Raw genomic sequence first — 26,372 nt, 5'->3', positions numbered from 1 at the left:
TAGCTGTTCATAATATGTTTTTAAAATCGTTTGTATTTCTTTGGTGTTGGTAGTGATCTCTCCTTTCTCATTCATGATTTTGTTAATTTGAGTCTTCTCTCTCTTCTTTTTAATAAGGTTGGCTAATCTTATTAATTCTTTCAAAGAACCAACTCCTGGTTTTGTTGATCTGTTCCACAGTTCTTCTGGTCTCGATTTCGTTGAGTTCTGCTCGAATCTTTATTAACTCTCTTCTTCTGCTGGGTGTAGGATCTATTTGCTGTTTTTTCTCTAGCTCCTTTAGGTGTAAGGTTAGCTTTTGTATTTGAGTTCTTTCCAGTTTTTTTTTTCTTTCCAGTTTTTGAATGGATGCTTGTATTGCTATGTATTTCCCCCTCAGGGCTGCTTTTGCTTCATCCCAAAGATTTTGAATGGTTGTATCTTCATTCTCATTAGTTTCCATGAATCTTTTTAATTCTTCCTTAATTTCCTGGTTGACCCTTTCATCTTTTAGCAGGACCCTTTTTTTCTCCTTAACCTCCATGTGTTTGAAGTCCTCCCAAACTTCTTGTTGTGATTTAGTTCTAATTTCAGGGCATTATGGTCTGAAATATGCAGGGGACGATCCCAATCTTTTGGTATCAGTTCAGACTCGATTTGTGACCCAGTATGTGGTCTATTCTGGAGAAAGTTCCATGTGCACTTGAGAAGAACGTGTATTCAGTTGAGTTTGGATGTAAAGTTCTGTAGATATCTGTGAAATCCATCTGGTCCAGTGTATCATTTAAAGCTCTTGTTTCTTTGGAGATGTTGTGTTTAGAAGACCTATCGAGTGTAGAAAGTGCTAGATTGAAGTCACCAAGTATAAGTGTATTATTATCTAAGTATGTCTTAACTTTGGTTATTAATTGATTAATATATTTGGCAGCTCCCACATTCGGGGCATATATATTGAGGATTGTTAAGTCCTCTTGTTGGATAGATCATTTAAGTATGATATAATGTTCCTCTTCATCTCTTACTACAGTCTTCGGGGTAAATTTTAGTTTATCTGATATAAGGATGGCTACCCCTGCTTTCTTTTCAGGACCATTTGAATGGTAAATGGTTCTCCAACTTTTTATTTTCAGACTGTAGGTGTCCTTCTGTCTAAAATGAGTCTCGTGTAGACAGCAAATAGATGGGTCCTGCTTTTTTATCCAGTCTGAAACCCTGCGCCTTTTGATGGGGTCATTAAGCCCGTTCACGTTCAGAGTTACTATTGACAGATATGAGTTTAGTGTCATCATGATATCTATTCAGTCCTTGTTTTTGTGGATTGTTCCACCGGACTTCTTCTTAAAGGGGAATTTTAAGAGTCCCCCTTAAAATTTCTTGCAGAGCTGATTTGGAGGTCACATATTCTTTCAGTTCCTGCCTATCTTGGAAGCTCTTTATCTCTCCTTCCATTCTGAAAGACAGCCTTGCTGGATAAAGTGTTCTTGGTTGCATGTTTTTCTCATTTAGGACCCTGAATATATCCTGCCAGCCCTTTCTGGCCTGCCAGGTCTCTGTGGAGAGGTCTGCTGTTACCTTAATACCTTCTGCATAAAAGTCAGGGATTTCTTGTCTCTTGCTGCTTTAAGGATCTTCTCTTTATCTTTGGAATTTGCAAGCTTAACTATTAAATGTCGAGGTGTTGAACAGTTTTTATTGATTTTAGGAGAGGATCTCTATTTCCTGGATCTGAATGCCTGTTTCCCTTCCCAGATTAGGAAAGTTTTCAGCTTAAAAAAAAAAAAAAAAAAAAAAAAAAAAAAGGAAAGTTTTCAGCTATGATTTGTTCAAATACATATTCTGGACCTCTGTCCCTTTCGGCGCCCTCGGGAACCCCAATTAAACATAGGTTTTTCTTCCTCAGGCTGTCGTTCATTTCCCTTAATCTGTCTTCATGGTCTTTTAATTGTTTGTCTCTTTTTTCCTCAGTTTCCCTCTTTCCCATCAACTTGTCTTCTATGTCACTCACTCGTTCTTCCACCTCGTTAACCCTCGTCGTTAGGACTTCTAGTTTGGATTGCATCTCATTCAATTGATTTTTAATTTCTGCCTGATTGGATCTAAATTCTGCAGTCATGAAGTCTCTTGAGTCGTTTATGCTTTTTTCTAGAGCCACCAGTAGCTTTATAATAGTGCTTCTGAATTGGCTTTCTGACATTGAATTGTAATCCAGATTTTGTAACTCTGTGGGAGAGAGGACTGTTTCTGATTCTTTCTTTCAAGGTGAGGTTTTCCTTCTAGTCATTTTGCTCAGTGCAGAGTGGCCAAAAACAAGTTGTATTGGGAAAAGGAGAAAAAGAGAGGAGAGAAAGAAGGAAAGAAAAGAGAAAAAGAAAAAAGAAAAAAGGAAGGAAAAAAAGAAAGAAAAAAAGAGGGAAAAAAAGGTGGGGGAAGCAAAGAGAAATCAAAAAGCAAAAAAAAAAAAAAAAACATGGGGGAGTATCTTCTGACTCTGTATACTTTAAGTCCCTTGACTTCCCCTGGAACTTGTCCTTCTAGCTGGTCTTCTGGGGGAGGGGCCTGTTGTGCTGATTTTCAGGTGTTAGCACTTGGGGGAGCTGCTCTGCCCCCTGCCTGGTGCAGGGCTCAGTGGGGGTTGTTTACCCCGTGAGGCCCCAGGAGGAACAAACAGAGTGGCGGAGGCCAGCTCTGGAGCCCTGGATGCTCCGGGGGCAGGGCCGCTGATCTGCTCAGCTAGGGGCAGGAGCGTCCTTGCTGTCCTGGGCCCTCCTGGCCTCTGCCTGTCCCGGGGGGAGACCGGATCCTGGGCTGTGTCCCCGGTGCCCTGTGCTCCTGGGCCTGTGCTGTTGGATTTGTTGGATTTGCGCTCCCAGCGGGGCAGCCCCCTCTCCGCGGAGCCGCCGCCCGAGCCCCTAGCTCTCCGAGCTCTCCGAGCTGCTCCCGGGTCCAGCCGTGCACGCTGCAGCACTTTAGGGAGCTCGGCGCGCTCTTCCCCGGGCGCAGGTGTCTGTTAGTGTCCCAGGAAGCCTGAGGGCATCCCCGCCCCTCCTGGGGTCCTGCTCTAACTCCCTGCAAGCGCCTTTCTGCCCGGGAAGATTGGTGAAGCTCCTGGTGCTTTCCTGTCCTGGGGGCAGTCCTCGCAGGGGCCCCTCCCCCTTGGATGCCTTTTGTTTCTTTATCCCCCCCCCCCCCCCCCCCCCCCCCCCGTCTTCCTACCTTGATAGAAGGGTGAACTCTTCTCACTGTAGCATTCCAGCTGTTCTCTCTTTAAATCTCAGGCCCGTTCTTCAATTTTTAAAAAAAAGATTTTATTTATTTATTTATGAGAGACACAGAGAGAGGGAGAAGCAGGCTCCATGCAGGGAGCCCAACGCAGGACTCTATCCCAGGACTCCAGGATCACACCCTGAGCTGAAGGCAGATGCCCAACCACTGAGCCACCCAGGCGTCCCGTCTTTCTTCAATATTTTGGAATTGTTTAAGAAGTGTAGGTCTTAACTCATTAAATATTTGGTAGAATCTACCTGTAAAGCCATCTAGTCCTGGAGTTTCTTTTGTTGGGAGTTTTTTGATTACTGATTCAATTTCATTAGTAGTAATCAGTCTCTATTGTAATCTTTCTGACTTGGATGGTTGTTGTTTCTAGGAATTTTATTTCTTCTGGAATGTTCGAGTTGTTGTCACGTTGTTCTTAGTAGACTTTTAAGAATTTTTTCTATTTCTGTAGTATTGGTTGTAACTTATCCTCTTTCATTTCTTATTTTATTTATATGGGCACTCTTTTTCTTGATGAATCTGGCTAAAGGTTTTGTCAATTTTATCTTTTCAAAGAACCAACTCTTAGTTTCATTGATCTATTGTCTTTTTAGTCTCTTTTTCATTTATTTTTCACTCTGATCTTTACTGTTTTCTTCTTTCTACTAACCTAGGGCTTTGTTCTTTTTCTAGTTCCTTTAGATATAAGATTAGATTGTTTATTGGAGATTTTTTTTCTTGGTTCTTGAGTTAAGTCTGTATAAAACTTCCCTCTTAGAACTTCTTTTGCTGCATTTCATAGATTTTGTATTGTGTTTCCATTTTCATTTGTCTCAAGGTATTTTTAAATTTCTTCTTTGATTTCTTCATTGACCCATTGTTTATTTATTTTTAAAGATTTATTTATTTGAGAGAGAGAGTATACAAGCGAGAGGGGGAGAGGGAGAGGGAGAGAGAACCTCAAGCAAACTCCACACTGAGCACAGAGCGTGATGTGGGGCTCCATCTCACGATCTGAGTTGAAACCAGGGGTCAGACCCTTAACCAACTGTGCCATCCAGGCACCCTGACCCATTGGTTGTTTAATTCCTTTACATGTTTGTGTTTTTCCAGTTCGTATAATTGATTTCTAGTTTCCTACTGTTGTGGTCTAGAAAGGTGCTTGACATGATTTCAGTCTTCTTAAATTTATCAAGACTTGTTTTGTGGCCTAACATGGGATCAATCCTGGAGCATATTCCATATGCACTTGAAAAGAATGTGTATTCTGCTGCTTTTGGATAGAATGTTCTGTATATAACTGTTAAGTCCATCTGGTCTAATGTATTGCTCAAGACCACTGCTTCCTTACTGATTTTCTGTCTGAATGATCTATGGGAATGATCCACCCATGTAAGTGAGACTCCATACAGGGAGCCTCCTACTATTATTTTTTTGAATATTTTACTTATTTATTCATGAGAAACGCAGAGAGAGAGGCAGAGACATAGGCAGAGAGAGAAGCAGGCTCCCCGCAAGGAGTCCAGTGTGGGACTCGATCCCGGAACCCCAGGATCACACCCTGAGCCGAAGGCAGACGCTCAACCACTGAGCCACTCAGGCATCCCCCCTAGTATTACTGTATTACTGTCAATTTCTTCCTTTATGTCTGTTAATACTTGGTTTATGTATTAAGGTGCTCCTATGTTGGGTACATAGATATTTCCAAGTGTAATATTGTTTTGTTTTGTTTTTTAAGATGTTATTTATTTATTCATGAGAGACACAGAGAGACAGAGACACAGGCAGAGGGAGAAGCTGGCTCCCTGCGGGGAGCCTGATGCAGGACTCGATCCCAGGACCCCAGGGTCATGACCTGAGCCAAAGGCAGACATTCAACCACAGAGCCACCCAGGTGCCCCCCAAGTGCCCTATCCTCTTATTGGATTGGTCCCTTTATCATATGTAATATCCTTAGTGTCTTGTTACATGCTTTGTCTGATGTAAGTATTGTTACCCCAGCTTTTTGTTTGTTTTCATTTGCATGGAATATCTTTTTTTTCCATCCCTTCAGTTTCAGTCTCTATGTGTCTTTAGATCTGAAGTGAGTCTCTTGTAGGCAGTATATAGAAGGGTCTGGTTTTTTGTTCTTAGGTTTTTTTAAAAATATATGTATGTATGTACAAGAGAGCAAGAGAGAGCACAAGCAGAGAGAGAGTCTGAGGCAGAGGGAGAAGCAGACATGGGGCTCTATCCTAGGACCTTGGGATCATCACCTGAGGCAAAGGCAGAGGTTTAACTGACCGAGCCACCCAGGCACCCCTCGTTTTTAAAAATCTATTCAGCTACTGTGTGTGTTTTGATTGGAGCACTTAGTAAGTTTACATTTAAAGAATTATTGAGGGCAGCCCGGGTGGCTCAGCGGTTTAGTGCCACCTTCGGCCTGCGGCATGATCCTGGAGACCCAGGGTTGAGTCCCACATTGGGCTCCCTGCATGGAGCCTGCTTCTCCCTCTGCCTGTGTCTCTGCCTCTCTCTCTGTGTCCCTCGTGAATAAATAAATAAAATCTTAAAAAATAAACAATTATTGATAAAAAATAATTATTGATAGGTATGGACTTGCTGCCATTTTGTTAATTTTTTTTTCTGATTGTTTTTGTAGTTCTGTGTTCCTTTTCCTCTCTTGCTCTCTTCCCTTGAGATTTGATGATTTTCCTTAGTGTTATGTTTGTATTCTTTTTTTATAAAATATTTTAGTTATTTATTCAACCGAGAGAACATAAGCAAGGGGAGAGGGAGAAGTAGGATCCCTGCTGAGCAAGGAGCTGGATGCAGGGTTTGATCCCAGGACCCCGGTATCATGACCTGAGCTGAAGGCAGATGCTTAACTGACTAAGCCACCCTGGCACTCCTGTATTCTTTTATTTTTTGTTTATCTATTATAGGTATTTGGTCGGTAGTTACCATGAGGTTCATATATAACATCCTGGGTATATAGCAATCTATTTTAAGGTAATGCTCACTTAAGTTCAAATGCATCTAAAAGCACTATATTCCCCCCACGTTTTATGTTTTTGACATCATATTTTATATCTTACTATTTTATGTTTCCATTGACTAATTATTGTAGGTCTAACTGATTTTACTACTTTTGTCTTTAAAACTTCATACTAAAAAAAAATAAAAAATAAAAAAATAAAACTTCATACTAGCTCTATAGGTGGCTGATTCCCCTACCTTTACTATATGCTTCCTTTATCAATGAGATTTTTCCTTTCGTAATTTTCTTGCTTTTTTTTTTTTATAAAGATTTTATTAAGTAATCTCTACACCCAACCTGGAGCTCGAACTCAAAACCCCAAGATTAAGAGTCACATGCTCCACCAACTGAGCCAGCCAGGCTCCTCTTCTTTCATAATTTTCTTACTCATAGTTATGGTTTTTCTTTTCTACTTAAAGAAATTCCTTTAACATTTCTTATAAGGCTGGTTTGGTATTAATGAGCTCCTTTAGCTTTTGCTTTTTTTTAGAAACTCCTTATTTCTCCTTCACTTCTGAATGATAACCTTGTTGGGTAGAGTAATCTTGGTTGTAAGTTTTTTCATTTTAGCAATTTGAATATATCATGCCATTCTCTTCTGACCTATGAAGTTTCTGCTGAAAAACCAGCTTATCTACTTAGGGTTCTTTGGTATGTAACTAGTTGTTTTTCGTTTGCTGCTTTTAAGATTCTCTCTTTATCTCTGTCAACACTTTGTAATGTGTCTTGATCTCTTTTGGTTCATCTAATTTGCGGGTGTTTGCTTTCTGGACTTGGATGTCTCTCTCCTTCCCCATAGGTAAGTTTTCAGCTATTACTTCTTTTTTTTTTTTTTCTTGCTATTACTTCTTCCAATAAGTTTTCTGTCCTTTTCTCTCTCTTCTCCTTCTGGGACCTCCTATAGTGTGAATATTAGCACACTTGATGTTACCCCAGAGGTCCCTTAAACTTAACCTCACTTTATTCAGTTCTTTTTCTTTTTGCTGTTCGGATTAGGTATTTTCTATTACCCTGTATTTCAGATTATTAATCCATTCTTCTACATCCTGTTATCTGCTGTTGATGCCCTATATTTTTCATCTCAGTTATTGTGTTCTTTGTTTCTGATTGATTTAAAAAGTATTTTCTGGGATGCCTGGGTGGCTCAGTGGTTTAGTACCTGCCTTTAGCCCGGGGCATGATCCTGGAGTCCCAGGATCAAGTCCCACATCGGGCTCCCTGCATGGATCCTGTTTCTCCCTCTGCCTGTGTGTGTGTGTGTCTCTCTCTCTCTGTGTCTCTCATGAATAAATAAAATCTTCAAAAAAAGTATTTTCTGTCTCTTTGTTGAAGTTCTTACTGTGTTCATCCATTCTTCTTTTGAGTTCAGTGAGAATCTTTATGACCATTACTTTGAACTCTTTATCTGGTAGATCTTAGTTTCATTTAGTTCTTTTTCTGAGGTTTTGTCTTGTTCTTTCACTTGGAACACATTGTCTCCTCATTTTGCCTCGCAGTGTTTGTTTCTGTGTTTTAGATAGATCAGCTATTGTCCCAGTGTTGGAGGAGTGGCTTTATGCTGCAGGTGTCTGGGGCTCAGTAGTACAAACCTCCCTGGTCTCCCAAGCCAGGTACCCCATGAGTGTCTCCTTTGTAAGCTGTGTGCTCCCTCTTGTTGTGGCTGGTCATGGTTGGTGCCAACTCACTGATATGTGGGGCTGTTTCCTGGTGCAGCTGTCTGTTAGGCCTGGCTGTGACTATTATGGGTATGCTGGTGAGTGTGGCAGGCTTCTGGCCCATCTGATTGATAGGCCTGTTTGCAGCTGATGTGGATATTCTGGTATGTGGGGTTGGCCCTTGGTACAGCTGGCTATAAGGCCTGATTGTGACAGCTGCATTAGCACTGTTGAGTAGGGCAGGCTTTCAGTGCAGCTCGCTGCAAGGTCCAGCTGCAACTGATGCAGACATTCTAGTGTATAGGACTGGGCCTCCAGGGCAGGAGCACATGGGCAAGGGGTGCTGGTGCTGGCTGAGGATGCTGGCTGGGTGGGTAGGGAGCTGCTAGTGAGGAGTGTCAGGCCAGGGTGAGCAGTTCAGGTGAGGGCAGTTTGCTTGGGCTGTGCACATAATGCTAGCACGGTAGATGAGAATGTCAGAAATACTGCCCACCAGTGCTGGACCAGCTAGATGTAAGGGAAGTAAAAAAAAAAAAAAAAACAATGCCTGCCAATGCTTCTTTCCCTGGAGAATGTTCAGACAGATCTCTGCCCCTCCACACACATCCTTAACTTAGTCTCCTTGGATCTCCTTCATCTCTAACCCAGGTACTTTTCAAACTAATGCCTCTGCATTGGTGTGCCCTTTAGGAGAGAAGTCTTTATTTCCTACTACCCTCTGGCTCTCCCAGACATAAACAATGCCAGACATCATGGGTGCTCGTCTTTTTGGTGCATGTCCCTCAGACTGTGGAAGCTGATGTGGAATGCAGATCTCTTATTTCTCAATGAGGGCCTCCACGGTTATGATATCCCTTCTGCTGTTGGTCTCCATGCCAAGGGTGTGGGTCCTGACCAGACTGTCTCTGCCTCTCTTACCCTTCTCAGTGTGGCTTTTTCTTTATATCCTTAGTTACATGTGATCTGTTCTGCTAGTCTTCATTTCATTCTCAGAGATAGTTGTTCTATATGTAGTTGTAGATTATGGTGTGTCTATGGAAGGAAGTGAGCTCAGGATTTTCCTACTCCACCATGTTGATATCCTCTCCTATACTACATTTTTTTCATCTATTCATCTCTCCATATACACTTGGGTTGTTTCCATGTGTGGCTATTGTAAATAAATAATGTTGCAATGAGCATGGGAGAGCATATATCTTTTAAGTTAGTGTTTTTGTTTTTTGGGGGGATAAATACCCAGAAGTGGAATTGCTGGATCATATGGTAGTTATATTTTTAATTTTTAAGGAACCTCCATACTGTTGTCCATAGTGCCTACACCAATTTACATTCCTACCTACAGTGTGCTAGGGTTCCCTTTCCTATACATCTTCACCAACACTTGTTATTTCTTCTCTTTTCAAGACTAGCCATTCTAACAGGTGAGGTGATATCTCTTTTTTATTTTGACTTATACAATCAGAGGGTGATTAGTGATGTTGAGCATTTTTTTCATATACTTGTTAGCCATTTATATGTCTTTGGAAAATGTCTATTTAGATCCTCTACCTTTTCTTTTTTTTTTTGAGAGAGAGAGAGAGAGTGAGTCAGAGCATGCTTGTGCAGGGGCTGGGGTGAGGAAGGGCAGAGGGAGAGAGAACCTTTTTTTTAAGATTTTATTTATTCATGAGAAGCACAGAGAGAGGCAGAGACAGAGGGAGAAGCAGGCTCCTCTAGGGGAGCCTGATGCAAGACTTGATCCCAGGACCCTGGATCATCCTGAGCTGAAGGCAGATGTTCAACCGCTGAGCCACCCAGGCGTCCCGGGAGAGAGAATCTTTTTTTTTTTTTTCTGGGAGAGAGAATCTTAAGCAGGCTTCATACTCAGCAGGGAGCTCAAAGCAGAGCTCCATCTCACAACTCTGAGATTGTGACCTGAGCTGAAATCAAGAGTCAGACGCTTAACTGACTGAGCCACCCAGGCACCCCTATTACCTTTGTTTTTAATGGGAACTCTAAAAACCATTGCCACAACTGATGTTAGGGTGCTTGCTCCATCTGTTTTCTTCTAGGTGTTTTTTGTTTTCAGGTCTTGAATTCGTTTTGAGTTATTTTGGTGTAAGATAGTGGTTCAGTTCTGTACTTTTGCAGGTGGCTGACCAGTTTTCCCAGCATCATTTATTAAAGAGGCTGTCCAGGCAGCCTGGGTGGCTCAGCAGTTTAGCACTGCCTTTTGCCCAACGTGTGATCCTGGAGACCTGGGATCGTAGTCCCCATGTCGGGCTCCCTGCATGGAGCCTGCTTCTCCCTCTGCCTGTGTCTCTGCCTCTCTCTCTCTCTCTCCCTGTGTGTGTCTCTCATGAATAAATAAATAAAATCTTTAAAAAAAAAAAGAGGCTGTCCTTATTCACTGTATATTCTTTACTCCATTGCCATAGGTTAATTGCCCATGTATGCATAGGTTTATTTTTGGGTTCTCTATCTGTTCCCAAAGGGATTTTTAAAAAATGAATATACCGATACAGTTTTGTTTATTTTCTGTTTTTTTTAAGATTTTATTTTTTAATTTATTTTAAAAATATTTATTTATTTGACAGAGAGAGAGGAGTGCACAAGTAGGCAGAGTGGCAGAGAGAGGTAGAAGCAGGCTCCCTGCTGAGCAGAGAGCCCAATGCGGGGCTTGATCCCAGGACCCTAGGATCATGACCTGAGCTGAAGTCAGACGCTTAACCGACTGAGCCACTTTGGTGCCCCAAGATTTTATTTTTAAGTACTCTTTATACCTAGCATGGGTCTCAGACTTAAAACCCTAAGATCAAGAGTCTCATGCTCCACCAACTGAGCCAGCCAGATGCCCCTAGTTAGTTTTCTTGTATTAAATAGTATCTGAAGGCCTAATTCTTTTTTTTTTTTTTTTACTTTGGTGCTATTCATAAGGTTCTTCTTCCCTCTCCTCTATTGCTAAGTCTTCTTTGAGTTGAAACAATGTGCTTGACAGGTATACTTGGGATTTTTATAGTGATAGCATTATTATTTGAAACTTGTTCCTATAGGTACCTTCAAATATGATCAAAGAATCTGAACTGAAAAAAATGAGTTGGGAGGAATCTTACAAATAATTTTCTAGGCAATACCTAAATTATTCCAAATGTAATTTTCAGATTAAAAGATTATATGATATGAAAATTCCTTTTCTAAGCTATTTTTTGTAAAGATGTATTTATTTTAAGAGAAAGAACAAGTGAGGGGAAGGGGCAGAGGGAGAGGGAGCAGGCTCCCTGCTGAGCATGGAGCTGGATGTGGGGCTTGATCCCAGGACCCTGAGATCATGACCTGAGCCAAAACCAAGAGTCAGCTGCTCAACTGACTGAGCCACCCAGGGACCCCATCCTTTTTGAAACTATTATAGAATTTTAATAGTACTTCTTTTCAGAATTGTCTACAATAGAATGAAATCTTTTTATATTGTAGTATGTTAGGTTCTTCTTGCTTTGGGGAGAAAGAATGGTTGCTGCTCTACCATATGTCCTTTATACACATAGAATAAAATCATGAAATATTCCCTCAGTCTTCCTATCTCTAGTTTTTTCCATATTTCCTTATGGTTCCATACATTTGCCCTGTGGTTTCTTTTTTTTTTTTTTTTTTTTTTTTGCCCTGTGGTTTCTTCTGAAAATACGAATCTTACATGTTGCTTTTAGTTTGAGTAGTGTTTTGTAAATTCTAAAGCATTGTACAAATGTAAGTGATTATTATGTTATTTTGAAAGTGGTATACCCTCAAATTATATACCCTTACAAAGTTATTCCATTGTTTGCTTTTAATGGTTCTTGGACAATCGGTTTCATTGCTAAAATTTTTTGATTCCATATTTTTACACTCCATGGTTCATACTTTATCACTTTTCTGATTCTTACAACCATCTTATTTAAATTCAGCTCTGATGAACACACACCAGTAGAGGATGATGAGCCAAAGAAAAGCAGCACTTCAGCTTCTACTTCAGAAGGTATTTTTAAAAATACTACAGAGCTTCTTTATTGAGAAGTTGAAAAAATGTTTATAAATAGTTGAATAGACTAATGCTTTTACTCAAGTTGCCTGTCATCTTGTTCTTTTTCAGTATTTCAAATACAATAAAACTGATCATTGTAATACTTGCTTAGAAGTTAATTTTATATTTGTACTTTATGTAGAAGAAAAGAAGAAGAAGAAGAAGTCTGGTCATTCGAAAGAAAGGTCCAAGAAAAGGAGAAAGAAAAAATCCTCTAAAAGAAAACACAAGAAGTATTCTGATGACAGTGACAGTGACTCTGACTCTGACACAGACTCCAGTGGTAAGAATTCCAGCATCACTTTGCAAGCCTGGCTTCCAAATTCATTTTACTTGGTAAAACTTATTTCAGAGGAAGGTTAAACACAAAAACAATAGCCAAGAATTGTTGAGCACTCACTGACTTTATGCCTAGCACCCTGCTCAGTGCTTGGTGTCCATTAGTGCTGTTTATTCCACATAGTAACTGCAGAACACATCTCAGAGTTGGGGAAACGGGGCACAGAGCAGATTGCAAGTACCGCACTCAGGCTCACACAGCTGAGATTCACCCCTGAGCAGTGTGACTCCACATGGGTTGTGTCTGGCTGTGCAAGGCATGTGGCAGCGAACCAAGGCAGAGTTGGGCTGTGAGACTATGTGACAGCAAAGCAAGCCATACAGGGCTCCATCGGCCCATGGAACAGCTCTCTTATGTCATTCTCACACTCATTGGGCACCTCTGGGCCATTTTCAAAAAAGCACACCATAAAGGACCCCCTTCAGGCTGGCAGGTGATTTATGGAAGACACTCCCTGTGGAGTGGTGCCTCATAGAAAGCCACCTTTTTGTGCCTTCTGGCTGGTGATTGATAGAGGGTGCCACCTCTGGGGACACATTACGTAAAGGTGTCTTTTTCTCTGATGTCACCTGGGTTTCCTGGCTCCTGTTGCTCCTTTTCTCTCTCACTGTTGGAAGAATGAACTTTAAAAAAATATATTCATTTATTTTAGAGAAAGTGCACACGTAAAAAAAAGTGCACACGTGTGCAAATGGGGAGGGTGAGGCAGAGGGAGAGAATCTCAAGCAAACTCCTCACTGAGCATGGAGCCTACACACAGGGCTTGATCCCACAACCCATTAGATCATGACCTGAGCTGAAACAGAGTCAGATAGTTAACCAACTGAACTGCCCAGGCGCCCCTGAGTGAACTTTCTTAAAGCACAAATGTGAGTACGTCTGTCCCCTACTTAAAATCCTTCAGTACTCTGTAGCTTTCAGGGTAAAGTTCAGACCCCGATTGATCCTTCTCTAATCACACATGCCCTGCCACTCTTGCAGCATCCTCTATAACCTGAGAACTACCTTCTATCTCCTCAGTATTTTGCGTTCTTTCTCTTGCTTCTGTCACTTGATACAGAGTCTATCTGTGCCAGTCTCTCCCTGCATGTGGCTTGGCTTACTCACTTCAATAATGGTCATGTAGTACTTTTGTAATAAAACTGATTTTAAAAAGAACTAGCTTAAGGGTAGTTCTCCCTAGGCCAGCCTGATAATGAGATTTTTCTGTACACTCAGAGCACCCCATGCTTCCCTGTATCACTCTGGATTCTGTTTATCTCTTTATGTCTGCCTCCTCCATTAGACTGAGCCCCTAGAAAGCATGTCCCTAGGCCCAAACACATAGGATTTTTGCTTTCTTCATTATGAAAATACTCAAACATTAGAAAGTAAGGAAAATAATATAATACAATGTACACATATCACTTAGATTTTAAGTTTTTAGTATTTTGACATTTGCTTTAAATAGCTTTTTTTGCTGAGATATTCAAAGTAAATTAGAAATATCACACTACTACCCTAAAGATTACTGTATACACCTCTAAAAAAACAATGACATTTTCCTACTTACCCCATGCCATTATCTCACCCAATAAAATTAATAATACTCTGTATCACTGAAGACTTAGTGTGACTTTAATTTCTGTGTCCCTGGTACTGAGCACATATCCTGATGAGTAGCAATAAATGTTTCAATTAATAACTTTCTCAGGGATCCCTGGGTGGCTCAGCAGTTTAGCGCCTGCCTTCGGCCCAGGGTGTGATCCTGGAGTCCCGGGATTGAGTCACCCATGTCGGACTTCCTGCATGAAGCCTGGTTCTCCCTCTGCCTGTGTCTCTGCCTCTCTCTCTGTATCTCTCATGAATAAATAAATATAATCTGGGATCCCTGGGTGGCGCAGCGGTTTAGCGCCTGCCTTTGGCCCAGGGCGCGATCCTGGAGACCCGGGATCGAATCCCACGTCGGGCTCCCGGTGCATGGAGCCTGCTTTTCCCTCTGCCTATGTCTCTGCCTCTCTCTCTCTCTCTCTCTCTCTCTTTCTTTCTCTGTGTGACTATCATAAATAATAAATAAAAATTAAAAAAAAATAAATAAATATCTTAAAAAAATAAATTTCTCTGTAACAACTAATAGGGCAGCAATAGGATATTTATCTACTCAAAATTCTGGGGTTTTAGAGTTAAATTTTTGTTTTTAATTAAAATGTGCTTTAATTTGCAGATGAAGATACAAAAAGAAGATCAAAGAAAGCCAAGAAAAAGGAAAAGAAGAAGAAACATAGATCGTCAGTTTTCTCTTTAATTTTTATCATGGAAAAGTTAAAATATATATAAAATAAAGTAATAAATAAATAATGATAAATAGTATAATGAACCCCTGTGTAACCATCACCTAGCTTAATAATTTCAACCCTTGGACAATCTCCACTGCCCTCCCATTATTTGAAAACCAATCCCAGGGGATCCCTGGATGGCTCAGCGGTTTGGCGCCTGCCTTCGGCCCAGGGCGTGATCCTGGAGTCCCGGGATCGAGTCCCATATTGGGCTCCTTGCATGGAGCCTACTTCTCTCTCTGCCTGTATTTCTGCCTCTCTCTCTCTCTCTCATGAATAAATGAATAAAATCTTTAAAAAAATTGAAAACCAATCCCAGGTATCATTTTGTCCATAAACCAGCATGTTTCTCTAAAAGTTAGCCATTCTTTTTTAAAAAATCATAATTGTTATTGTGATCAAAAATCACAATATTGTTACTGTGCCTAAGATATTCAGGAATAATTCCTCAATTCTCAGCAGGTTTTTATATAGTTTATTTAAATCTGGATTCAAATAATGCCCATAAATTGTGATTGGTTGATACATTTCTTACATGTCTTCAAATCAGTTGGTTCCCCTTCCCTTTTTTTTCTTGCAATTTATTTGTTAAAGAAACCAAATCATTTACCTATCGAGTTGCTGATTGTATTTAATTTTTTTCTTTATTTTTAAAGGTTTTTTATTTTTATTTTTTATTTTTTTAAAAGATTTATTTTTAAGTAATCTCTATACCTAGTGGGCTCAAACTCATGACCCCAAGATCAAGAGTTGCATGCTCCACTGTCTGAGCCAACCAGACACACCTGACTGTGTTTTTCTGGTGTGCTTTTAACATATTCTCTGTCTTGTCTATTTCCTATATATTGACAGTAAAGTCTAGAGAATTGATGTTCAGATTTGAGTCTTTGGCGCACATACTTCATAAGTTCTGCTGCTTTGTCAGGAGGCAGATAATGTCTGGTTGTCTCTTTTTGTCATATTAATAGCCATGGATTGTCATTACTTAGATTCCTTATTTCATTAGGGATTACAAAATGGTAATAGTCTAATTCTGGCTTTCTTTCTTGCTTTTTTTTCTGTCTTTCTGCATTTATTAGGTAAAATAATTCTATAAGAGAAACCTACCCTCATCAACTATTTGGTTACTCTGAAGTACAGTTTATATAGGAAAGGCAGGTTAATGACTTTTTCTAAAACTTTTTTGGTTTTATGAGTTTTCAAAATAATGAGTTGGACTTTTTAAATATCATTATGAACCCAAGGATTCAAACATAGTTGATATATTTTAATCATTACACTTCAAATTATTGATGCTCGAATTGTTTTTTAAACTGATTTGTTATCTTTTTGCAATGTGAGAACCATATTTCATTGTCCCCTGAGAAATCTTTTTTATAGTGAAACATGATTTGGTTAAATAAGTTAAAAGATCTTTTAATTAGGGGTGCTTGGATGGCTCCGTCGGTTGGGTATCTGCCTTCAGCTCAGGTCATGATCCCAGGGTCCTGGAATCAAGCCCCGCATTGCTCTCCCTGCTCAATGGGGAGCCTGCTTCTGCCTCTCCCTCTGCTTTTTTTGTTTCCCCCTGCTTGTGCTCTCTGTCAAATAAATAAAATCTTTTTTAAAAGTTTTAAGATTTTATTCATGAGAGACAGAGAGAGACAGACACAGGCAGAGGGAGAAGCAGGCTCCATGCAGGGAGCCCGATGTGGCACTCCATCCCGGATCCCAGGATCATGCCCTAAGCCAAAGGCAGACACCCAACCGCTGAGCCACTCAGGCGTCCCTAAAAATTTTTTTAATTAAAAATCTGCTCTAAAAATTTTAATCAGCTGAGAACTTAAATCATTTTCATCAGCCTTTCATTGCCTAAAAAAATGTGAGATTCCCTTTAATGTGGGACTATTAAGTGTATTTGTATCAAATTATGATTACAGGAAGAAATACAAGAAAAAGAAATCTAAGAAGAGTAGAAAAGATTCCAGTGATTCAAGCTCTAAAGATTCCCAGGAAGAGTTTCTGGAGAATCCCTGGAAGGATCGATCAAGTAAGTTCTGGTAGACTTTGACTCAGAACAGATAAAACATTAAATTAACTAGTTAAAATATGAATCTGTTTCTGAACATCTTTCCTGTAGAGCCTGAAGAACCCTCAGATTTAATTGGCCCAGAGGCTCCAAAAACACTTGCCTCTCAGGATGATAAACCTTTGAAGTAAGTTAACAGTGTATTTAAAATATCTAAAGTAGGGGCACCTGGGTGGCTCAGTTAAGCATCTGCCTTCAGTTTGGGTCATGACTGGGGTCCTGGAATGGAGCCCCACATCGGGTTCCCTGCTCAGCAGGGAGTCTGTTTCTCCCTCCCCCTGCTCTCTCTCACTCTCTCTCTCTCTCTCTCAAATAAATAAAATCTTTTTAAAAATAAATATAAATAAAATATCTTGATTACATTCCTGAAAGTACGGCCCTAACTTACCTTTCCAACTTCCAGCTGTATCTCCCTCTATGCCCTTATTTACATGCCAAGTTCCAAATGAGCTGAACTAAAACGTCCCTATATTTACTGTGCACTTTCCCACATCATGCCTTGTTCACCTTATGTCTTCCCCCCAACATGCCTTCACTTCTTTCCCCTGCCCTTGTTTCTTCACTACTCCCAATTTCATCCTGTTAAAATCCTTACCATCTTTCAAAGCTCTTTCCAAAAGGAGGGGTCATGTGCTGATTCCCAGGACCCTTCTCTCTACAAGTAGATGGGATTCCTACCCCTCTTTAATCCTCTAGTCCTCACAGTATTTTCTCTTCTGTGCAGTGTTTTTTATATGTTCTGCATTGTATTGCAGTTATGTCCCTATCAGTATATACATTCCATAAGAAGAGAGATTATTTTTGTCTTATAAGCTCTGAGTTTAATAGGTATTCAAGATGTAGTCAATGAATTGAATGAAGGGATAATAGTTTTTAAAGTCCCCTCAAATGAAAGTTAATAGATAATTGTTACTGTATAGCATTGTTACTGGTTCTGAGTCTAAAAAGTATGTTAATTTGAGATATGTTAGTTCTTTTTTTTTTTTTTCCTTTAAGGGGATAAACGGGAAAGGAATTCACTAGAGGCAGAAGCCATAAAGGCAATGCCTGTAGGGATAAATTGATCCGTAATTGTAAACCATGAATCTAGGCTCACTAACATCAGTTCTTCTGTTATTCCAAAGCATGTCTGTATTTCTGGGTTAGTTATGTAGGTCAGAGTGCAGTGTTCACTAATTAAAGTAATTCATGTTGGGCTTCCCAGCATGCTGCCACTCAGCAACTATTATTTGTGCTGTTTTCTGAGAGAAAATCTTTTTGAGCTCTCTTTAGATGATATGCTTTTTATAATGAACCTTTTCTGAATTCTGAATTACTTTGTAGCTATGGCCATGCTCTGTTACCTGGTGAGGGTGCAGCTATGGCTGAATATGTAAAAGCTGGGAAACGTATCCCAAGAAGAGGTGAAATTGGCTTGACAAGTGAAGAAATTGCATCATTTGAATGCTCGGGTTATGTAATGAGTGGTAGCAGGTAAGTTACTAGCATCAAGATCAGTTTCCATGATTAGATCTTTTCCTTTCTCACTACCAGAATTATATTTTGGTAATTGATTTTCATTAAGTGATTATTCCTAATGAAAAGTAGAGTATAAATTTTAGTTTAATATTGGTTTTATTGGCATAAACATAGTTGTCTAAAATTCCAGGTAAGTGTGCAACTCATCCTCAAAATCAGCTATCTCTCCAACTTCAAAGATCAATCTTTCCAGTGTCCTTTCCTAGTTTGTATTTTGGTACAGTTTGTCTTCTGGTGGATATAGGTAATTCAGTTATTTATCACTGCCCCATGAGGAATATGGCATTCTGGTAGTAGGAAATCATTTTCATGAGACAGTGTATCCTGTTTTCTGAATTTGCCTCTAGTTTTCTGTAGAGTCAGAGAATGTAGGTTCTAATTATCTGTGGACTCTGAGAATGAAGAGCAGAAAAGGATTATAACAACATGGGAAAGTATAAAATTGTGGAAGAAAAAGCAAAGTACCAGGAAGAATGAGGAGAGTGAATTAATAGGGCATCAGTACCAAGATCAGACTGAGTTTTAGATTTTTTTAAATGTTATAAACTTTTAAAAGCAGGTAAATACTAAAATAAAGTTGGAGGCAGATATTTGGAGAACCCCTGAGGCACCTCCAGAATCTTGGAATTCTGAGGACCAGCTACACTAAGACAAAAAGAAATGAGAGTCATAAGCATTGAAAGGGAGGATATAAATCATTTTTTGTGGATGATGTGATTTTTTTTCCTTAGAAAATCCTAAAGAATCTTCAGATGATTCTGAATAATAGAAGGGTTTAATAAATGGTTGAGTATAAGGTTAATACATAAAAATCCATTGCATTTCTATGCACCAGGAAACAATTATAAAATATAATTAAATAAAAAGAAAACATTTATGATAGTATCAGAGAATGTGGAGGACTTAGGAATAAATCTTAATAAGAAATGTCTAAGACCTCTGTAGGAAAAACTGTAAAACATTATTAAGAAATATTAAAGGGGTGCCTGGAGGGATGCCTGGGTGGCTCAGCGGTTGAGCGTCTGCCTTTGGCTCAGGTCCCAGGATCAAGTCCCACATCAGGCTCCTTGCATGGAGCCTGCTTCTCCCTCTGCCTTTGTCTCTGCCTCTCTCTCTGTGTCTCCCATGAATGAATAAATAAAATATTTTTAAAAATAAATAAATAAAGGAGTGCCTGAGTGCCTCAGTCGGTTAAGTGTCTGACTCTTGGTTTCAACTCAGGTCATGATCTCAATTCATGAGATTGAGTCACATTGGGCTCTGCACTCAGCGGGGAATCTGCTTGAGTTTCTTTTCCTCTCCCTCTGCCCCCCCAATAAATAAATAAATCCTTAAAAAGAGACATTAAAGAAGACTTAAATGGAGAGATACCATGTTCATAGATAGGAAGCTAGTATATAAAGTTATCACTTCTCCCCAGATTGATCTGCATATTCAGTGTAGTTCCAGTCAAAATCACAGCAGAGTCTTATGTGAGATTTAATAAGTTGGTTCTAAAATTTATGTTAGACTAGAGGGCCAAGAATGGCCCAGTCACTTTTGAAGAACAGGAAGATGAGATTTGCCCTACCAGATACGAGGACTTATTATGAAGCTTACAGAACTTTAGAAAGTATGGGAGAACAAATGAATTGTTCAGCAGGATAAAATATGGAGCCATGGGGCAGAGCCATCCATATGTGAACTTAGTTCTATGAAAGAGATTGCATGTCAGCTCACTGGGGAAAGAAGGAACTATTCAGTAAATGGAGCAGGAGAAAAATGGTTATCCATATGGAAAAAAAGATGAATAGAATCCTGCATCACCATATTTAAAAATCAGTGCAAGTAGGGGCGCCTGGCTTAGTCAGTAGAGCATGATCTAGATCTCAGGGTTGTGAGTTCAAGCCCCACATTGAGTGTGGAGCCTACTTAAATTTTTTTTCTTAATTAAGAAAAAAAAAATAAAACAGGGCAGCCCGGGTGGCTCAGTGGTTTAGCGCTGCCTTCAGCCCAGGGCCTGATCCTGGAGACCCAGGATCGAGTCCCATGGAGCCTGCTTCTCCCTCTGCCTGTGTCTCTGCCTCTCTCTCTGTGTGTGTGTCTCTCATGAATAAATAAATAAAATCTTTTAAAAAAAAACAGTGCAGCTAGAATAAGGGCTTAAATGTCAAAAACAACTTGAACACTCTTAGTATAAAATAAAAGTAGATCTCTAATAGATCTTGGGGTAGCAAAGTGTTTCTTAAGGGAGATTCAAAAAAATCATAAAATAGTGATACGTTTGCCTAAGTTAAAAGAAACAACTTTTGTTCATCAAAAGACATCTTAAAATAGGTAAAAAGGCAAGTTTTAAGCTGAGATAAGATCTTAAAACTGATAGTATTAAGAATATTTAAAGAATATATACAAATAACCCAAACTAGTAATGGGAAAATGACAATCATTTGTTAGGAGAAGAAAAATATATGGCCTATACATACATAAAAAAGATGTTCATTATCATTAGAAATGAAAATCAAGAACATGCCGAAATACCATTTTATATCTATTTGATAGACAAAAGTTCAAAGTTCACCCAGGGGCACCTGGGTGACTCTGTTGAGCATCTGCCTTCAGCTCAGGTCATGATCCCAGGGTCCTGGGATCGAGCCCTGCATCAGGCTCCCTGCTCAGTGGGGAGCCTGCTTCTCCCTCTCCTTCTGCCTCTCCCCCTGCTTATGCTCACTCACTCTCTCTCTGTCAAATAAATAAAATATTTAAAATAATAATAAAAAGTTCTAAGCTCTAACAATACCAAGCACTGGAGAAGATGTAGATCTATAGGATCTCTTAAATATTGCTAGTGGTGATATAAACTGGTACAACCACTTTGGAAAATAATCTGACATCATCTTGGAAGGTTGAGCATTTGTATACTTTATGAAGCAGCAGCTCCATTTCTAGATACTCAAGAAAAAAATCTTTCCCATGTATTAGGAGACAGGTACATAGATGTTTTACAACATTGTTCACATAGCACTTTGGGTTCCAAATAAAACTATTCACTGTACCCTGAGCAACTTTACATTGTCATCTCCTTGTCTTTGCATCCTGCTGCTACTCCACCTTCACACTAATCTTAAATGATTCTCCCCTCTTTTCCTTGCTCAGTTTCCTCTATTTTTTTCTAGATATAGGTCAAGCCTTATCTTAAACTGATTGTGTAGGATTGGATTACATATACATGAGCTGCATAAAGTTTTCCCTCTAAGTTAGCAGACCTTTTGAAGATGATGTAATAATTTCCCTCTGCCCCTGATTTGTTTGCCCTTATAAATCTCTTTGAGCTGCTATTGGAAAGTTAAATCCACTCACAAAACTCATCAAAAAATTCTATTGTAGTATTAGACCTGGTCCTTTTGGTTGTATGATAAATTAGAACCATGAGGAAGTTTTACCCAATTGATGACAACTTAACCTTTCTTCTGTCCTACTGTCACTTCCCTGAAGGCACATTCTGCATATCACATAGAAAGTTTAATAATTTGCTAGTTTCTGGCTGTTTTAGTAGAAACAACAGAACTAGACTTATGCCCTTAGTATCTGAAATTAATAACATTCATGATGTTGACAGAACATCAGATCATTATTTGAATACCGGAAATGAATCAAAGGACACATTGACAGATAAAATGAATGATCTTTTGAAAATCTAACCCATTACCAAAACAATTTCTATTTGTCAGTTTTTTAAATAGACCATTCTGTATTAAGGATTAGTGAGGAAGTACTATAAGAATAATTACTGAGAAATTAAGCCAAAAATAAAATTATCTCCAGGCATCGCCGAATGGAGGCCGTGCGACTGCGGAAAGAGAACCAGATCTATAGTGCTGATGAGAAGAGAGCCCTGGCGTCCTTTAACCAAGAAGAGAGGCGAAAGAGAGAAAACAAGATTCTGGCCAGTTTTCGAGAGATGGTATACAGAAAAACTAAAGGGAAAGATGACAAATAAGGATTTTCTGATTGTTAAGCAGACATTTTTAACAACAAAAAAAGAAAGTCTGGGTTCTATATATACATACAAAAAGATTATGACCTGAAAAAGCTTTACAGTGCTACTGTGCCTTCTATTTAATTCTTTCAGTCCTTCAATAAAAAGCTGCTTATTGGTATAATTTTAGCAAGTTCTTTGGGTTATTTTTGGATTGATCATAATAACTTTCTGGTTTAAAAATCCAAATTACGAATGAAATCTTATTGTACTTGGGGAGGTGGCATTGAGAGAAAGTGTCAGTAAGATAAGAAACTTAACTCTCATACCATGGGACAGTGCTACTATTAGCTCTACATGATGCCCGTCCCCCACCCCCACCCCAACTGAACTTGTGGGAAATTATCATTCCTCTGTGTTGAATGTGTTATAAATGGACTTGATAGAAACATACAGGAGGCCACTTTTGTTAACAAGATGGAGGCATTGCTGAAAAAGCAAATCTGGAATTTGAATATTAACTTGTGTAACATATAGTCTGCCCTGGAAGTATTTTGGTTTTTGTCCCTACCTCTACCCCAAATCCAACAAAGAAGCCAAAAAACAAACTAACCCACGGACTTACTGAGTTGAAAATGTGAACATTAGTGTTTTAAATTCTTAAAAGGTTACTTAGAAATGGTTCTTCAAATATAAAATATTTGGAAGTGCACTGCTGTGCCAATGTAAGTACATTATTTCCATCTAAGCTATGCTTAGATGATTATTTGAATACTGGAAATGAGTGGGAGTCAACTATGGTTAGGAGTTTAATAGGGAAAAATATATTGAAGCATTGGTTTTAATTTAGTCATTTTATAAAGGATGAAACTAAAATGATATTAAACATATTTTAAGTCTGTCCTTTATGTAATAAGCATATTTCATTTTAAACATTGTTAAACGTTTCAGTTTGTTTTTTACATCTGTCATTCAGTTCAATTTTGTATAGAACCCCTCACTTTAAAAAAAAAAAAAAAAGAACCCCTCACTTTATCACTTTTTTATGGCTACTATTGACTTTTAATTTTGTGAGAAATGGAAAATTCTGGGACTAGCAGTTCTCATGATCTTTTTTCTTCCATTATTTTGTTCAGTTTGAGTTGTTAGGTCACAAGAGGGAAAGGAAAGGGGACAGTGGAAGTTTTGGCTGTTTTTATTAAAAGTTATTTTGAACTGTGTTATTATGTGTCTAGAATAAATCTAAGTGACCTGGGGGATGGGGAAGTTCTAACTCTGTGGTTATAAAATGCCCTCTTTCCTTGTAATAGTTTAAAGTGGTTTTTTCCCCAACATTTTAAAATAAAGCAATCATATTTCAAAGTATAGATAAAAAGTTTTACTATTTAACATATGTTCTAGGAAAGTGTCTACCTTTAACCCACAGCTAAGGTACTAAATCATTTGGCACGTAGCAACATTTATGACCCCTGAATCTGAAGTGATTCCTGTTTATCATTGTTGCTGCCTAACCTGATAAATCTCGTTTCCAAAAGGTAAAGGGAAGCCAGGTTCCAAATTTATGAGTTGTAATCCGTCTACTTCCCTGTGTGATAAAACCTAAATTTACAATCCCTATTTAAGAATTTTGTTCTCTAAGAACACTATTTTTTGTACTGGTTCCTGGAAACTGAATGAGTTTGCACTCTTATTTTCAGTAGGCAAAGCAGTTTAAACTCTGTGATAAAGGATTCTTGTGGGTTTTTATTGGATTCTCCTGTCTCCTCCACAGAGTGGATACTCAACAAATGCTTATCGAGTAAATGAAAGGAAACATTAACGTATTTCAGAACTTTGTCATTTCTTTCATCAAGGTTTGTTCAGGAAAGATCGGCCAAAGAGCAGCTTCAGTAGCATGTTCTTTGGAAAAGAGGAGGGAAGAATAAAAGGGCTAAAAGTTTTTTATTTTGAGCTCATGAGAGGTACTGCTGCAAATTGTGTTTAATCATCTGAGCCATAAGTCCAATAGGAGGACTATTATATTTGAAATGTATTTTTTTTTCTTCAGGAAGACTTATCTAGTTTCCCACCTCCTTGCCTGTTGTTCTGATAAGATTGCCCCTCCTTTTATGTTTATTGCACAAATGTAACAGAAGAAAGAAAAATTACCCACAGTCTTCCCACATCAATTGTCTTTAGTATTCTGTGTTCCCTTCCAGTGCTTGTCTGCATAAATATGTATTCTGACATACATGTAAGTAATCACTCCTAATGTAATCCTGTCTTTGGTGTTTTAAACCTTTGCAGTCAGGTAAGACAGCCTCACAGGGATGATAGGAACAAGCGATGATCTGGTGTGAGGATGGGAGGAAGACCAGAAAGAAGTAAGGGTGGCAACCAGACCTTCCCTGTTTTATTGCCTCCTGTCTTCAAGCCAGCCTGCTGCTGTCAGGTTGTGATGCTGTGTTGTGGTAGGCAGCACGCCCAGTTTCAGAGTATCAGCGTATATTATTTAACAGTGAAGCTTAACTCACAGTAAGTGAAAGGGTCTCTGAGCAGGGAAATCCTTAGACTGGTTATATTATGAGCTGTAGAACTGTTGCCAGTTTTCTTTTCCTCGGTTATGCCCGAAAGAGGTGTGTCTGGACTAGAAAATTAGGCTCAAATGGGGGAATAGGCAGCCAAGTATCACTCTCAGTTTGGTCTGATGGATGAATTTTAGCAAATCTCTAAACTTGGCTTCTGTACCTGTAAGACTCTAAGTGATGTAGACAGTGGTGGGAAAAAACATTTAGAAATGGAAAACAACTTACTGGTTACTCTGCTAATGTGATGGAAGTTGCCAAATGGAAAATGAATGGAAAAAATATACAGCTGGATTGTTTGCCACAAATTTATTATTCAATAAATATTCTGTGGTTTGATGTGCAGTATTGTATTTTTAATACATTTTGATTAGAAATCCAGTCCTAAAACATTCTGTAAGACTTAGACACAATTGAATTAGAAGGGAATTGACTCCATTAAAATATTTTTGGCCTCAATAGTGTCCCTCAGCCATTTTTCTCGAAAGCGAGTCTGTCCTGGTCTGCAGAGGAAGAAAAACAAACATACCTAAACTTTTTAACATAAAACAAAACGTTGAGCCAGGGATTCCCTGTTTATTCTGTTACATTCCTAGTGAGCAAGAAGTCTTTTGGGGGTGGAGAGCACAGATTGTCTCTATTCCATAGGCCCAATCAGTGAAAGGATTAATGAGTTTATATGTAAAGATTCTTTAAAAGAGCTGCTATACAAATAAAGATTACTATATAGGATTTAATTCCATGTGACTGTAAAGTTTCCCAATAGAAACAATAGACGCGACCCACTTTGCCCCCACCCTCCTTTAGCAATTAATCCTCAAGTTTCTACTTACTGAAAAATGAGACATTAAAAAATTTTTTTTCTAGTAACAATGGCAGAATCTTACTTTCAGCCCATCCTAATGGGGTGAGTGGGCCAAAGAAAAAAAGTGACCATTACATGAGTTATCAGTGGCTTTGAGCCTGCTGGGTTCCCAGGATGTGATGACCTTTGCCCCCTACCCATTTAGAATGAGTCTCCAGGGGCACTTAGTTGGCTCAGTTAGTAGAGCAGGGGACTCCTGATCTCTGGGTCATGAGTTCTAGCCCCACGTTGGGGGTAGAGATGACAAAAAAGAAAAGTCTCCATTACCTGTGAACTAATGAAAGGCCCTCAAAAATATAAGAGACCTCAATGGGCATATCCTAAGAGAGAAAAGGTTAACTGTTAGTTTGTACCAATCATACCAACTCATAATTCTTTCCATCCCTACACTTGTTCATATGTATACTCTTAAGTTTCTGGAATTCATTATCCTTATTGGGTATGAATGTAGGTGGTAGTTCTTTGTCACTTCAAATCTCCGTTCCTCAAGAGATCTTTTTGACAACAGATACCTGAAGAATCTCTGCAAAATTGGGAACAAGTCAGGAAAGGCTTGTGTTCCTCGTGGATAGTCATTTACCTTCTTTACCTGTTCCACTTTACTCAGTTGACAGCATTTACCTCTTAGGAGTAGCATAAGAATGAAATCATACAGATAAACAAGGTTTGAAAACATTTTTAAAGCAGCATAAAAGTGTAGGTTGTAATATTGTCTCAGTGGTCCCCACGCATTCTCCCTTCCAAAATTATATTTGGAATTCTGAGCAAGAGCCCTTCTAAGCCCGCAAAGTACAGTCTCTGGTCATGGT

At 39.1% G+C, this 26,372-nt stretch overlaps 1 protein-coding gene across 1 annotated transcript in view; it reads left to right on the top strand.

Annotated features, from left to right (window-relative positions):
* The window catches only part of NKAP (NFKB activating protein), a 34,619-nt gene extending 9,582 nt beyond the window's left edge, over positions 1-25,037 (top strand). The window contains exons 3-9 of the mRNA XM_025986757.2: positions 11,823-11,893; positions 12,081-12,221; positions 14,482-14,545; positions 16,513-16,622; positions 16,713-16,788; positions 17,985-18,134; positions 21,981-25,037. Coding sequence (XP_025842542.1) covers positions 11,823-11,893; positions 12,081-12,221; positions 14,482-14,545; positions 16,513-16,622; positions 16,713-16,788; positions 17,985-18,134; positions 21,981-22,155 — 787 coding nt within the window. The 3' untranslated portion in view covers positions 22,156-25,037. The remainder of the gene's footprint in view (positions 1-11,822; positions 11,894-12,080; positions 12,222-14,481; positions 14,546-16,512; positions 16,623-16,712; positions 16,789-17,984; positions 18,135-21,980) is intronic.
* The last annotated feature ends 1,335 nt before the right edge of the window (positions 25,038-26,372 follow it).

This window comes from Vulpes vulpes, chromosome X (genome assembly GCF_048418805.1).
Source record: "Vulpes vulpes isolate BD-2025 chromosome X, VulVul3, whole genome shotgun sequence".
Taxonomy (NCBI): domain Eukaryota; kingdom Metazoa; phylum Chordata; class Mammalia; order Carnivora; family Canidae; genus Vulpes; species Vulpes vulpes.
Note: the sequence above shows the minus strand (reverse complement) of the source record. Positions and strands in the feature narration are given on the sequence as shown.